Raw genomic sequence first — 13,700 nt, 5'->3', positions numbered from 1 at the left:
CAAAGTAAATACCTTGAAGATGTATGAATCTGCGACACGGGGCAGGTGTGTATTTGCATATTTTTACTTAAAACGAATCATTTCAACACAATAGAAGGTTTTAGGTGGTTCTGCACAGCTCACCTATTTTCTGAAGCTGAGCCATGATTGGTTATTACATGAGCCACGAGCAACTGTATCATTTTCAGTCTCTCAACTCAATTGTACTTATAGAGCACTTTCAAACAGCCATCACTGCATACAAAGTGCTGTACATGGAGTAACTAACATATACAACATAACAGTCGACAAAAATGAATTGAAAATGAATTTGCATCTTAATTCATATTCCACAAATGCAATTTAAATATGAAATGCTTCTCCACTATGCCAAAATGGATAACCTAAAAAAAAAGTCTGAATGGCTTTGAGAATAAGCTCTTCAGCAAGTCGTGGAATTACTTTGTAAAACAGCAGTAATGAGGGTGAAAAGTTTAGACAAAGGCAATGCCTACCTGAAAATTGAGGAATCTGAAAACAGGAGCTGGGCCACCACTTTAGTTTTCTGAATGTTCCTGAACATGCAGAGGGCTGTGCCATTGTGTCCTTCATCAGTCAGTTGATTCCATCTATTTTTTTTTTTTTTGGTAAAGAGAATGTTATAACTCCTCTGTTCCTGGAGCATGTCCATCACACCCCACTGTATCGTCGCCAGGATTATAGGTCAAATTTCTCCATCCCCCTGATAAACTGAGATATCCCAATGGCACAGCCAAGGTTTTCACCTGCCCTGAAGACGCCGAGATGTCTCAGTGAATTCTCCATAATTCCTTTTCTATTAAGGGCTGCTATTTCTTCAAGAATATTATCATGCCATTGTATTAAATGCCATTGAACATTGAAGAGGCAAATCTGAATTTAATTGTTTTTTTGTTTGCTTGTTTTGTGCATGCATCTATAGTACCCCGTACATACAGTATTTGTAAAATTAGACAATGATCTATATGGTTGTTACAGTCCGTGCATGCGGTCTGTTTACTTCTTCATATTTTTACTTTAGCATACAGTTCTGTTTGGATGGATACATATTATACATTTTTATGTTTGTACGTGATTTGCTGGGGAGGGGTGGCTAACTGTGGGCAGAGATGTGTTCTATGTGCCGCCGTGTTGTGTTGTTATGTTTGATTTTGTATGTTGGGCCTCCTCTAAAACGAGATGGCTCCTCTCGAGGGTTAGAATCACTATAAATAAATAAATAAAGGGTGGAACACATGATAAGTCGTTGATAATGCCTATGGCCAATCACAATATATGCTAATAATATATCACAGTGAAGTGTATAAGCCTACATATAAGCTCTTTTTCTTAAGAAAATCATACAATAAATGAGACTTACCATGACCAAATAGATCAGCAGCAGTAAAGACCAATTCCTCTGAGTTCTCTCACATAAAGGGGCGAGGGGAGGAGCTTCACGCTCACATACAGTACAGGTTCCCACATCATTCGGAGAACTCCATACCCACAATAAAACCATATCCATCCATCCATTTTCAACACCGCCTATCCTGAACAGGGTCACAGGAGTTGCTGGAGCCTATCCCAGCTGACTTTGGGCGAAAGGCGGACTACCTGCTGAACTGGTCGCCAGTCAGTGGCAGGGCACATACAGAGACGAACGAGCAAACACACCCACATTCACACCGTCACTGTGTGGGAACCGATCCCACGCTGCCACACACAAGTCAGCTGAGTGTACCACGACACCATCAGCGATGCAATAAAACCGTATAAGTAAACAAACAAACAAAAAAAAAGAGCAACAATAAAACATTTGTATATTATAAAGGGTGACCCAAAAAGATGCGTACCCATATTTTATTCGATAAAAAAATCCATTTTTTAACGAATGTCTTTTCTGTTGCAGGACGTGAAAGGTGAACCTATGGATGATCGTTTTTAGCTATAGTTGCCCCAAAAATGTCTTGGACAAATCAGCAGAAGATATTCTCCCTGGAGATCTATTTTGCAACAAAATCATGTAATTAAGAAATGAAAACAAGCAGCAATATATTTTATTCATTTCCCCATGCTCAAGCATGTCGACCAGGCACTTCTATATTCTAAAATAATCATTTTAATTTGTTAAGACGAGAAACAAATTGAGGGATAACCATCTTACGAGAGAAAGCTGACGATTTTGCGTTTTGTTTTGGTTGGATGACAGCATTGCAGCCAGCAGGCCATCGCCGCGGCAGTTGCTGGTTTTGCGTCCCCTAAAAATACCCCTCGCCAAGTGCGCACATCAAAGGGGGTTACAGCGTTGCCACGAATCCCGCCCCGGCTTTTAAGCGCAAGCCAGCCATGGAGGAGGAGCGTGCAGTGTGTGCAAAATGGGCCGCGGCATCTGAGGGAAAGAGGAGAGAGACGCTGGTTCAAGTTTCAGTAAGGCGCACTGGCGGCAGACCTTGCGGCACACATTACGATTACTTGAGAAGAGGAGCGACCAATTTACGCGACGCGAGTGGAACTGAGATGACAACCGGTCCGTTTCTTTGCGCCGACAACATCAGGAGCATCTCTGACCGATGGAAAGCCACAAAATGTATTTCTTTCCAACATTGATATAGTCGCTCACCGTGAGGTCATTTGGCGTCAATCTCAATTATTACATTCGTTAGAAGGACAGGTTGACAACTTGTGACAAAAGCCGTATTTGTATGCCATCGACATTTTCAATTGGTTTGCCTCATACTAATGAGTTGACTGATTTTCAAGTGAATTTTAAAAAAAAAGCATTATTTTAGATCTACAATGGGAACGGAGCAGAAATGGACAGCCGCTGCGAAAATGAGCACAAAGCTACAGAAGACCCCTTCCGAAAAGTTCAAGTGGGACAACTGGAAACATTTTTCTTCCGTCACGATTTGTATCGCATTATCTCTGCTAAGTGTTGGAATATGCATTGGAGTTTTTGTGTGGATAACGGCGTTGCAGTCAAGGATAGCGAGTCTTGAGCAGCAACACCTCTCTGCCTGGATGTTGTCCCTTGAGCAGGTGGAGCCCGTGATTTTGGACAGACTGGACCAAATCCTGGACAAGGTGGGTGCTTCTTTTCCATGACTTTCACGATATGAGTCGCCTAATCTGATGAGGAAATCTGTACTTGTTGAATTTGATGAGTACCTGTACTTTGAAAATTAATATTTTCTTCTCTTAACAAAAGATGCCCTGCATCCACTAGAACCTAATTTCACTTGGAAATTTAAGTCGACATATTGTAAAGTCAATTTGGGTGATAGTCATTAATTTACAAGACACATTTAGAAAAAAATGGAAGTTAGAATAAACTGAGTTGGGTCCTGAAAAAAATAGATTTAGGTGGCAATTCCTTCATCTATCATCAAAGTGAAGCTTCATAAAGCATTTTAAATGCCATCATATTATTCACATGTCAGTATGATGTTCAATAACAAGTCATTATTTATTTCTTGGGCAAATAAAATAATGACATAATAGTATAATTAGTAGTGGAGAATAGGTTGCATTCTAATATGCTCTTTTTCAACTCATGGCACTTTGATGAGGCAAATAAAATGGAGACGTTTTGTAAGGATATTTATTCTGTTGAAAAAACAACTTTAATATACACTTCAAGAACCAAAATAACTGGTCCTTGTAATTTAGTTAAGTGTTTAATAAATTAATTGACTGGTTGGCTTGATTGCTAAGAACACAAAAAAAAGCGTTAATTTTTTTTAAAAACACATTTTAAAAGCTAAAGCACCCTTAAAGCCAATTCAGGGCACTCTCCAAATAGATTAATTGACCCATTTGTAAAGCTGAGTGTCCCAAGTAATTTCTGAATGACACTTATAATTATGAATCTGCATTGGTTTATAATACAAGGCACTCTTGCCGGCCTTTCACATCTGGTGCTCCTAAAGGCGCCCCGTGCTTCCCTTTTATTGACCACTTCCACAGCTACACTAACAAGCTTTCCCAGAGTGATTGAAGTCCTCTAAAGGCCTGTTTTCTCTACCTTTGTTTTCTTTGGCCAAACCCTGATCATCCCCCACTTCACCCCACTGCTTTCTTCGAAAGAGGCATTTGCTCTTCCGAGGTGAGCAAAGAGCCCAATGCTTACTAACGCTAAAGACACATGAAAAAAAGAATACAAAATCCAAGCGGGGGGGTCTGAAAGAAGACTACGAGATTGATACAAGAAATTTGGTTGTTGCTGTTCAGGAAGATGGCCTCTTGTGCAACCGATTTTGTTAACTTCCTTGAAATTCCTGGCAAATTTAAATGTACATTTTGCCATTTTAATTTAAATGAGTTTTAATAGACAGAAATCATTTGTCATCTGTGAAATGTTAAAGAATGATGTTCTCTGACAAGTAAAATTTTACAACTTCGGAGCTATGGAGATCTGTTAGTGAGAGTGACCATGAGGCCCACAGTGATGAGGATCTCCTTCATCTGCGCAGACATGCCCAACGCAATGCAGCAGGCCTTTTTTGTTTATCTCTGTGCGTACACAGAGTCATTATTAATGGGGCACAACCAGATGTACCCTTTCACACAAAGAGAGAGAGACTTCACTGTTACTTTCCAACCACTTTTGTGATTTGCCTATTTTCAACACAGCTCAAAGTTGTCCAAAACTTTGTGCACAGTACAGAGGAACTCTGAACGCAATCTATTTCATGACACTGGTCAATCTTCTATTTGTTTGGATTTTTCAACTATTTTCCACAGAAAATAATGGCAACAAAATCTGTTTTGAGGTAGAACTGTTGTCACCATCACGAAACCTGTTTTACAGGCAACATTTTAGCCGTCTTAACTGTTAACGAATGTGATAGGTGAAGTGTGCTTCACCTATCTCACTTTTTAACGCAATTTCTTGCACTTATGTAAATATAGCCAAGTTACAACTCTTTCAATTCAATCACTCGTAATGGAAGACTGTATAAGTTGCAAATAGTGACTTCAACTCTTGGAGGTAGTGTGTCGGGAAGATTCCATCTTGGAAAGGTAGCTTTTGGGCCAGGGGACTGGACTTGGACGAATGTTCAATTTCCATTGCAGGTCAAGTTGTTTTGCCAGACTTTGCAGCACACAGCTGTTGTTCCATACCCTTATGCAACCCAAGATTTCAATGCAAAATATACTTCTGGTTTAAACTATTGGGCCTTACAGGGGCTTGCAGTGCACTGAGCTGCCACGGCCACGGCACACCTGATAATTTGGTAAAATAGTTTGCGCTTAGCTTAAAAACAACTACATCTCCGTTTTCGTGTAGTTTAGCGTGTTTGTGAGTTTGGTAGATGCACTCGGCCTTGCTGGGGGTTCTGGGTGATGCGGCTGCCGTGGGGTGCATCTCGCAATTTGGTGGCAGAAAGTATGCTCAATTTTAGACTAAAAGGAGGTCTATTGTGCGGCGCAGTGAATGTAACTTTGGTAGTTTTGGTGGTTTGATCGAGGTGCAGGCGACAGATCCGGATCACCATGGACGTGCATGGTGGAAGTTATTTCTTTAATTCATAAATATGACACCAATGTGTGACAATCCATCTGACTGTAGAAATCAATTAATTATAATTAGAATTACCTTAATGATACCACCCACACCGCGCAGCACAACGGTTGAGGGCTCATGGGTCACACACAGATGCAAGTTGTGGGTGCAAGGTAGTCTCCTATTGCCTGCATCAAATGTTCCAGCCAATACATCATTCGCAAGGGGAGAGCTTGCGGTTTACCTGCCAATGGCACGGACCACAGCAAGTTTGTTTTTGTTTCCGCAATGTCAGGCCCCATATGCGCTCCCAACGCCCTAATTTAAATGTAAATGAGGTATGCCACTATGCTTGGCCGGCAAAAGCCAATGTTCCGTCCCACAATGGAGCTTAATGGCGCAAACGCCCCATTACACCCAATTCTACCTGTGCAAAGCCAAGTAAAATACCAAAAAAACTACAGTCGCAAAGTTTGACTCTGCTTTGGGCTCGATTTGCGCTGGGAATGGAAGTGTGGCCCTTAATAATATCTCCACTGGCAATTGCGAGTCTCCGAACACCAAACCAGATTATCTACTATCGCAGGGGCCCCCAACCGCCGGTCCGAAGGGCATTTGGTACCAGGCCGCACAGAAAGAACTTGCCTTAATTCCGTTTTATTTATTTCGAAATACGAAAGATGATTTATTTTGAAAAATTACCGGATTCTCCGTTACATCCGTCTATGTCACGCTTCACACACATCAAGCAACGCTTCTCCGTCACGTGACCGATTACGCTAAAAACAAAACACGGAGCTCGCAAAATGAGTAAAAAAACTGCTGGAGATCGCAAATGACGGCGGCCTTAAAAGTACGTTCGAGACAACTGGATTAAAGTTATGGCTGAATACTCTGAAATCGCCACAATAGCACTGTTGCTATTTCCGACATCCTACCTGTGTGAGGCGGGGGGTTTCTGCAGCAACGGCGACTAAAACAAAATTACGAAGTAGACTGGACATAAACCACACACTTGAGGTGTCATTGTCTCCTATTACCCCGAGATGGGACCGTCTGGTTGCAGAAAATAAAGCTCGGGGCTGTGGTGAGTCGTCATTTTCATGCACTTTGAATTTGCGTTGTATCGTATTTTGAAGGCATTAATCATTAGCATAGCGATCAGAGTGTTGCGGCCAGATGAGACACTCCTTGTGTTTATTATTATTTATTATTATTTCGAAAACACCACAGTTTTCATGCAGCTCATACCATATTCTTTTGTTGTATTATTTCCGCCACACCTTAAATGCCGGTCCCTGAAAATATTGTCTGACATAAACCGGTCCGTGGGGCAAAAAAGGTTGGGGACCCCTGTACTATAGTACCAAGATTGGCCTGGGGGTGGCAGCACAGTTCCACAATTGGTGCTGGAAATATAAAACTGGGCTAAAATACTATAGATCAGTGGTTCTTAACCTGGGTTCTGTGAATCGATCTCAGGGGTTCAACGGAGCTTCTGCCATGGAGGGCAAGACTCAACATGTCAATTAATTATGACACGCCCACTTGGCCATCACTGGCTGCAGATGATCACATTACATTGCTTGTCCAATCGGTGCTGTGGGAAATTTTGTTTGCGTAGTAGTCAACGTGTGACTGTTGTGATAGTACGTCGTACAATATATATATTTTTAAAGTATACTTATCTCTTGAAATTGTATTGACTTTTTTTCTGTTTTTAATAAATGTGTTTTTTTAATACATTGAATTTTTAAAAATAATATATATCTATTTATTTTTCACTAATGAAGGGTTTGGTGAATGTGCATATTAACTGGTTGGGTTAGGTACCTCTCAGAAGGTTAAGAACCACTGCTATAGATACTGTAGTTTAGTGTTTTCATTGGAGATCGAGATCAGTAGGCTAGACTAGGTTCAACCACACAATGACAGTAAAGGCCACCGAGTCTCTTGGATGGATATTCTTTTATGATTTCACATAACGAGGAAACATACATATCATCAAAAACAACATGCAATAGATATTTTCTACAAACCTCTGCCAGTGTTTACATTTTCTAATGAGCACGTCGACAAAATTCCTAGAAAATCACAATGTGACATCAATGGTAACCTATTTTGTTTTTTTTGTGACAACTGCGCTAAAGTCTAATCTCTAAGAACCCGTGTAGGGAAGCTGCAAATGACTCATAAAATCAGTTATGAATCCTGCTGTCTGTTATGTTAAGTACCCCGAGGCATATAAATACTGTACATTTTGTGTTGACGAATTGTTTCAAGTTGATGACTGCAGGATTTCTAAGCAGCGGGAGAGTATTTTGTATTGTTTTTAAACACTAGTTTATGTCTGGCCAATGAGGTATTTGCACTTCCTCCCTAAAACAGCCATATCCTTACTATCGCCACCCAAAAACACCCTGACCTCTGACCTTATCCTGACTCTATCGCTATCCTGACCAAAACATGGCCCCTCTAACATTTACAATCATCCAAGAAGTGCTCTCTGCATGCAGGGCAAAAGCCTGTTGCGCGTAGTGAGTGCAGATGCTGGTTGAGAGCGCCACACCACATTTGAGGTGAAGGAAAGTGAGAAATACAGGTTCCTACTGCGCTGATTTAACCACACAGCTCCCTGTGGAACTGTCACCCACTATACTGAGAAGCTTGGATGTATGTATGAGAAGTATGCTTTCCATAGACCTGACAAACACAAATACTTATTTTGTGTGTGTGTGTGTGTGTGTGTGTGTGTGTGTGTGTGTGTGTGTGTGTGTGTGTGTGTGTGTGCCTGATTAGGAGTAGTCATGACACATGCTAATCAGGAAGCCGATTGCAAACAGTCCACTCCAGCAAAAGTGCGCCAGCTACGTACCTCTGCACTCTATCAGGAGACAGTTAGTGGCTACATGTGCGTGCACATAAAAACCAACACACATACATCGAGACACACAAGCATGCACATACACATGTACACTACATAATAGGGGTCACGACTTTTACCACACGATGACTTTGGAGTTTGATACGAAGCAGGCATGCTGACAGATGTAGTTGTAACGATTTGAAGTGCTGCAAGGATGAGGAAAAGAGAGTGACGTGACATCATTTAAGAAAGTTTAATTCATGCTGAAAAGAAAATGCTGACACAGCCTGAAACCGAGTAGCCTGACATTTGAACCCAAACAGTAAGTTTAATCAGCTAATCTTGTTTATCTCGTTGCCAAGTATATTTTAGTTTTAGTCAGACAGAAGCCTTTGAAAGTGCTGGCATTTTGTGTCTCTTTTTGCTTAATGACAGGTTGACCGAACCATCGTGCCACAGACTGAGATAACAGGCACTGATGTACTTTAACAGACAGTGCCCAGAGGACTCGGAGTGCTTGGAATGACAGCACCTCCAAAGCATCCCCTCCAGCACCTGTCGCCAGCCTCTAAACAGTCCATGCTGGCATTCCTCTGCTAGTAACCACTGCCAGTGAGACTGACTGCTATGCTTTGGAGTCCTTGCATGGTTTTGTATTCTGCTCAGGGTCAAATCAAAGGCAGACACATACAGGTCTCATGAGGTTAATTATCAGACTTTGATACACTGAAAGGACTTGATATGAGCTTTTTTTTTGGGGGGGGGGGGGCGGAGAGCTTTGTATTCAACACAATTTTTCAATGTACACGGTTTGCTCAGCGTCTGTGGAGGTCAATGGGCAGCGGACTGACGCTCGGCTTCTGCATGATGATTGGATCATCTGTCTCGGGCGGAATCCCTCTGACAGTGAAATAATCAAACCAGCGAAGTTTTTCCGTTGTTCTCAACTAATCCGGAGAATTTACTGATCCCCAGCCACTTTGAATCCGCAAAAACCAAACTGCACTCTGTTTTCATTTCTGACCATAACTTCATCTATAGCATTTTTACCTCGCTATTTTGCAGGTTTTTTTCTTTAATATTTCTCTTGCTTTCAAGTTGGAGAAGTGATTTTTTTTTTTTACATTTTTTTAGGAAAGTTTGTGCAGGGCATGCTCTGCTTACATTCATTTATGAATGCAGCCTGCAGCGCAGTGTTGATTCTTCATTTGACATTGTAAAAGCTAACATTATTGAGTCTAACAAGTGTTTAGAAGGGTGGGAACCATGTGGGGGGGGCGTGATAATGGCTTAATAAAGGTGGAAGTTTTGCCCAAAATGAACAAAAAAAAGTAAATCTCTCCTTCACAGAAAGTTCACACACATACAGTATATATATATATATATAAAATACACACACACACACACACATTTGAGGTTTAAATGTTTGATGACGATGATGAACTGTAAAACTGCTATACCACCCCATCATGGTCTTTATCGATTCACAGCCTTGAATAGAGAGCAAAGCATAGGTTGAATTCATTGGTGTTCTCAGTCACCATAAAAGTCTTGCCATTGGGTTGTAGATATTAGCTTTAACATTCATCCATCCATCCATCCATTTTCCGAACTGCTTGATCCTCACTAGGGTCGCGGGGAGTGCTGGAGCCTATCCCAGCCATCTCCGGGCAGTAGGCGGGGGACACCCTGAATCAGTTGCCAGCCAATCGCAGGCTTTAACATTCATTCATTCTTTTTGTTTCTCCCCGCTTGCAGAAATTGGCAGCTCGATTACCAAAGACGCGAGAAGTGAGGGAGGCTTCTTACAGCTGCTTGTGTCCGCCAGGTAGGTTTCCCATTGTTTGGACTTTTCTGGAGAGAAAAAAAAAAACCCAGTACGCATCAAAGTTCTTAATTTGTTTGTTTGTGTTTTTTTTTTCATTGAACTGATCCTATTTTGGGTGGTGTGGTGGGTTCCTTCCCTCTATTTTTTATACATACCAACCAGTGCATGGCCACTGGGGCATTGGAATCTATTACTGTTGACATAAGTTGGTCCCTCATGTCCTGTTAGTCATATTGACGACATTGACATGGCATTTACAATACAATACATGCTGATTTATATAGCGCTTTCACAACAGCGGCAGCTGTAACAAAGCGCTTAACAAAACAGTTCACATAAAGTAAAATAAATAAACGCAACACATAACATAAAACACGGACAGTCGTGCAGTCCTAACCACTTTTCCGTCACACACTTTGTTGTTTGAAGCAGTTTGAGATGAAAGAGGAGAGAATCAAAGTGTCCTTTAACCAGTGGATCAGAGACGTCATGCTCAAAATGTGCACACGTTGGCTACAAGCTAAGTTTCAAAGTCAACAAGAAGCTGTAGCATCCATTGACGAAAAAAGAGATTGGTTCACTTCTCCTGTCGCATGGAAATCCATTTCAATTCCAAGCGGCGACTCTCAGTTCCAAATACGCATCGGCGCTCTGCGCCAACGCTCCTCTCTCCTCATCCTCAACTTCAGCAGCCATCCATCCAGCCGCACCAACGCCGACTGTCCAACAGCGCCGACATATCCACTGAACAAAACGGGGTTGTGAAAAATGCTGCCCATTACAGGCGCAAAAAACACAAGCGCCCCAGGTCTGTCCAGCACCGACAGTCAATGGCGCCGACATTCCTCCCAATCACAATCTGTGCTGGTACAGGCGTGCTGCTGAGAAGGCGCAACCACCAAGCACAGATACTTCTCCTTTGACGAATGTCGTGGCCAAAAAACGCTGAAAACAGTCCATATCAGGTCCACACGATGAAGCAACAAACAACATGTGACAAAACAAAAGACAAAAACACCAAAAAAGAACACAAAAGCAAGGCTCTTGAAGAGCACTTGCCGAAGGCTGCCTACTCGGGCGCCATCTTCCCATTCCCATTTGGGCAACAAATTCAGTTAGTCCGACTCCAAAAACGCCTCGGTATGTGCGTGTATAACATGAGTCCGACTGAAGCGATAACTCTTACAGTATCAGAGGTAAAAATCATAATTCAGTTCCCCCTCCTATGCATGTATACTGGGACAATTTATTTTCTGTTGTTTTATGATAACAACCACGTAAAATTGAGAAAGATGCTTTCTTCCCATCTGAACAACAAATTATCACATTTCACACAGGCATAGGAATAAACTGAAAAGGGTATGGTATGCATGCCAGACACAAAGGAAGAATACTGTATCCCGAATAGTCTATCATCCCATCTTTTGGGTATTTTGTTCCACTTTTTGATGATTTACTCTTTTTATACTTTCAGAAAAAGCGTAAACATCACAAATGTGCTTGCTCACTATCGCCTTCAAAGTCATGCTAAACATGCCAAAAGAAAGACCCTTGTTTATCCAAATTGTTCGTTGTGATTTCTTCCTTTTGAAAACACTGCAATCTGATGTCAATCAGTACTCTCATTTGACTCATCAAAGCAGCCCGACGGTCACAGGGAAGGGAGCATTTGAATGAAAACCCAAAGAATGTAATGCATTAGAAATTGCTATTATCCAAATGATAATGCAAGAAGGTCTACATGGCATAGTGGAGAAGATTTCTTTGCAGGAGTGTCCTTCTTGGACTCTAAATGTTGCTTTTTTAGTTCCCAATCCTCCTTGAGACGTATCAAAGTATTTATACAAAGGTCACCAGTTGCTCAAGTTTCACCCAAGCAATAAGGCACACATTACACGATTGTCCTTTTGACAAGATGCACATCTGAACAAACAAAAAATGTTGATAAACCACTGACATCACTTTATTTCCCCCAGTCTTAACAGCTTGTATACAAATGTACTCGAAAAGAAATGATTAAGTACGAATTTATAACTATTCTATTCTTTGTGCATGACAGTCAAAATAAACATATTGAATAATATGCCACAAAAGGGTCTGGAGATTTTGTTGGCATGGTTGGATGGCTTTAATGTCTCTGTCTTCTCAGAATGTTATATATAAATAAATCACACTATTTTTAAGTGAGTCCCTGAATGACATTTGATAGAATGCTCCTGTCATTTCTCACTCGTTTGATTTTAGAAGCTTTGCATATGTCTGCGAATGGATGAGTCCAGAAGCGCTATGGGAACAGCAGGAGGTGCCCGTCACAACACATTAGCGCTAATTGGTCTTGTCAATAGGATGTGAATGTTCCAACATGGTGCTAAGTGTCTGTGGGTTGTCCCTTGAACGTTCATTAATGTAGTAATCACTTTGTCGCTTCAGAAGAGAGTCTCCACTTGCTGCTGGTGTGGTAGTCTTTTACCTCCAAGCCAACCAGATGGTCTCACACTTTTACGGCAAGCGTGGGAGAGTCTGATATTTAAAAAAAACGACCACAAAAAAGTTTTGTTTTGTCTAGCTTATTTGAACAGGTCTATCAACATTGACCTTGTACAGTAACATCACTTTGAAAAGATGAAATTATGCTTCATGACATTAACAGTAAAATTGTAACCTGGTGATATACAGGGACTGTGTATGTGTATCCATCCATCCATTATTCGAGCCGCTAATCCTCTTAAGGGTCCTGAGCGTGCTGGAGCCTCTCCCACCAGACTTTGAGCAGCAGGCAGAGTACACAACGAACTGGTCGCCAGACAATCGCAAGAAACAGAGTGACGAACAAGCATCCGCACTCACACGTGGGGACAATTTAGAGTGTTCCGCTAACCTGCCATGCATGGAGGAAACCAGAGTACACGGAGAAAACCCACACAGGCATGTGGAGAACATGCAAAAAAAAAAAATCCTCGTCTCACCGCTCGGGTGGTGTCCGTCCCTCATTCAGCTCGGGTCCTCTACCAGAGGCCAGGAAGCTTGAGGGTTCTGCGCAGTATCCTTGCTGTTCCCAGCACTGCACATTTCTGGACTGAGATGTCCGATGTTGTTCCCGGGATCTGTTGCAACCACTCATCTAGTTTGGGGGTCACTGCCCCGAGTGCTCTGACCATCACAGGCACGACTGTCACCTTTACCTTCCAGGCTCTCTCCAGCTCCTCTCTGAGCCCTTGGTATTTCTCGAGTTTCTCGTGTTCCTTCTTTCTGATGTTTCCATCACTACATCCACTACAAGGGCTTTCCTTTGCCCTTTATCTATGATCACGATATCTGGTTGGTTCGCCATTACCATCTTGTCAGTCTGGATCTGCAAGTCCCACAGGATCTTCGCTCTGTCATTCTCCACCACCTTCGGAGGTGTTTTCCATTTTGACCTTGGGGTTTCCCAGTCCATACTCCGCACAGATGTTGCGGTAGACTATGCCAGCCACCTGGTTATGGCGTTCCATGTAGTC

General features: G+C 41.9%; 1 protein-coding gene across 1 annotated transcript in view; it reads left to right on the top strand.

Moving 5' to 3' along the window:
- Positions 1–2,376: 2,376 nt before the first annotated feature.
- Positions 2,377–13,700, top strand: part of LOC147199559 (uncharacterized) — a 95,449-nt gene continuing 84,125 nt past the window's right edge. Inside the window, exons 1-2 of the mRNA XM_086122486.1 lie at positions 2,377–3,084; positions 10,131–10,249. Of these exons, the coding sequence (XP_085978612.1) occupies positions 2,797–3,084; positions 10,131–10,249 (407 nt within the window). The 5' untranslated portion in view covers positions 2,377–2,796. The remainder of the gene's footprint in view (positions 3,085–10,130; positions 10,250–13,700) is intronic.

The sequence above is a fragment of the Hippocampus guttulatus genome, chromosome 10 (assembly GCF_054856545.1).
Source record: "Hippocampus guttulatus isolate MCC_2025c chromosome 10, RoL_Hgut_1.0, whole genome shotgun sequence".
NCBI classification, from domain to species: domain Eukaryota; kingdom Metazoa; phylum Chordata; class Actinopteri; order Syngnathiformes; family Syngnathidae; genus Hippocampus; species Hippocampus guttulatus.
This window is presented reverse-complemented; position numbering and strand designations above follow the sequence as displayed.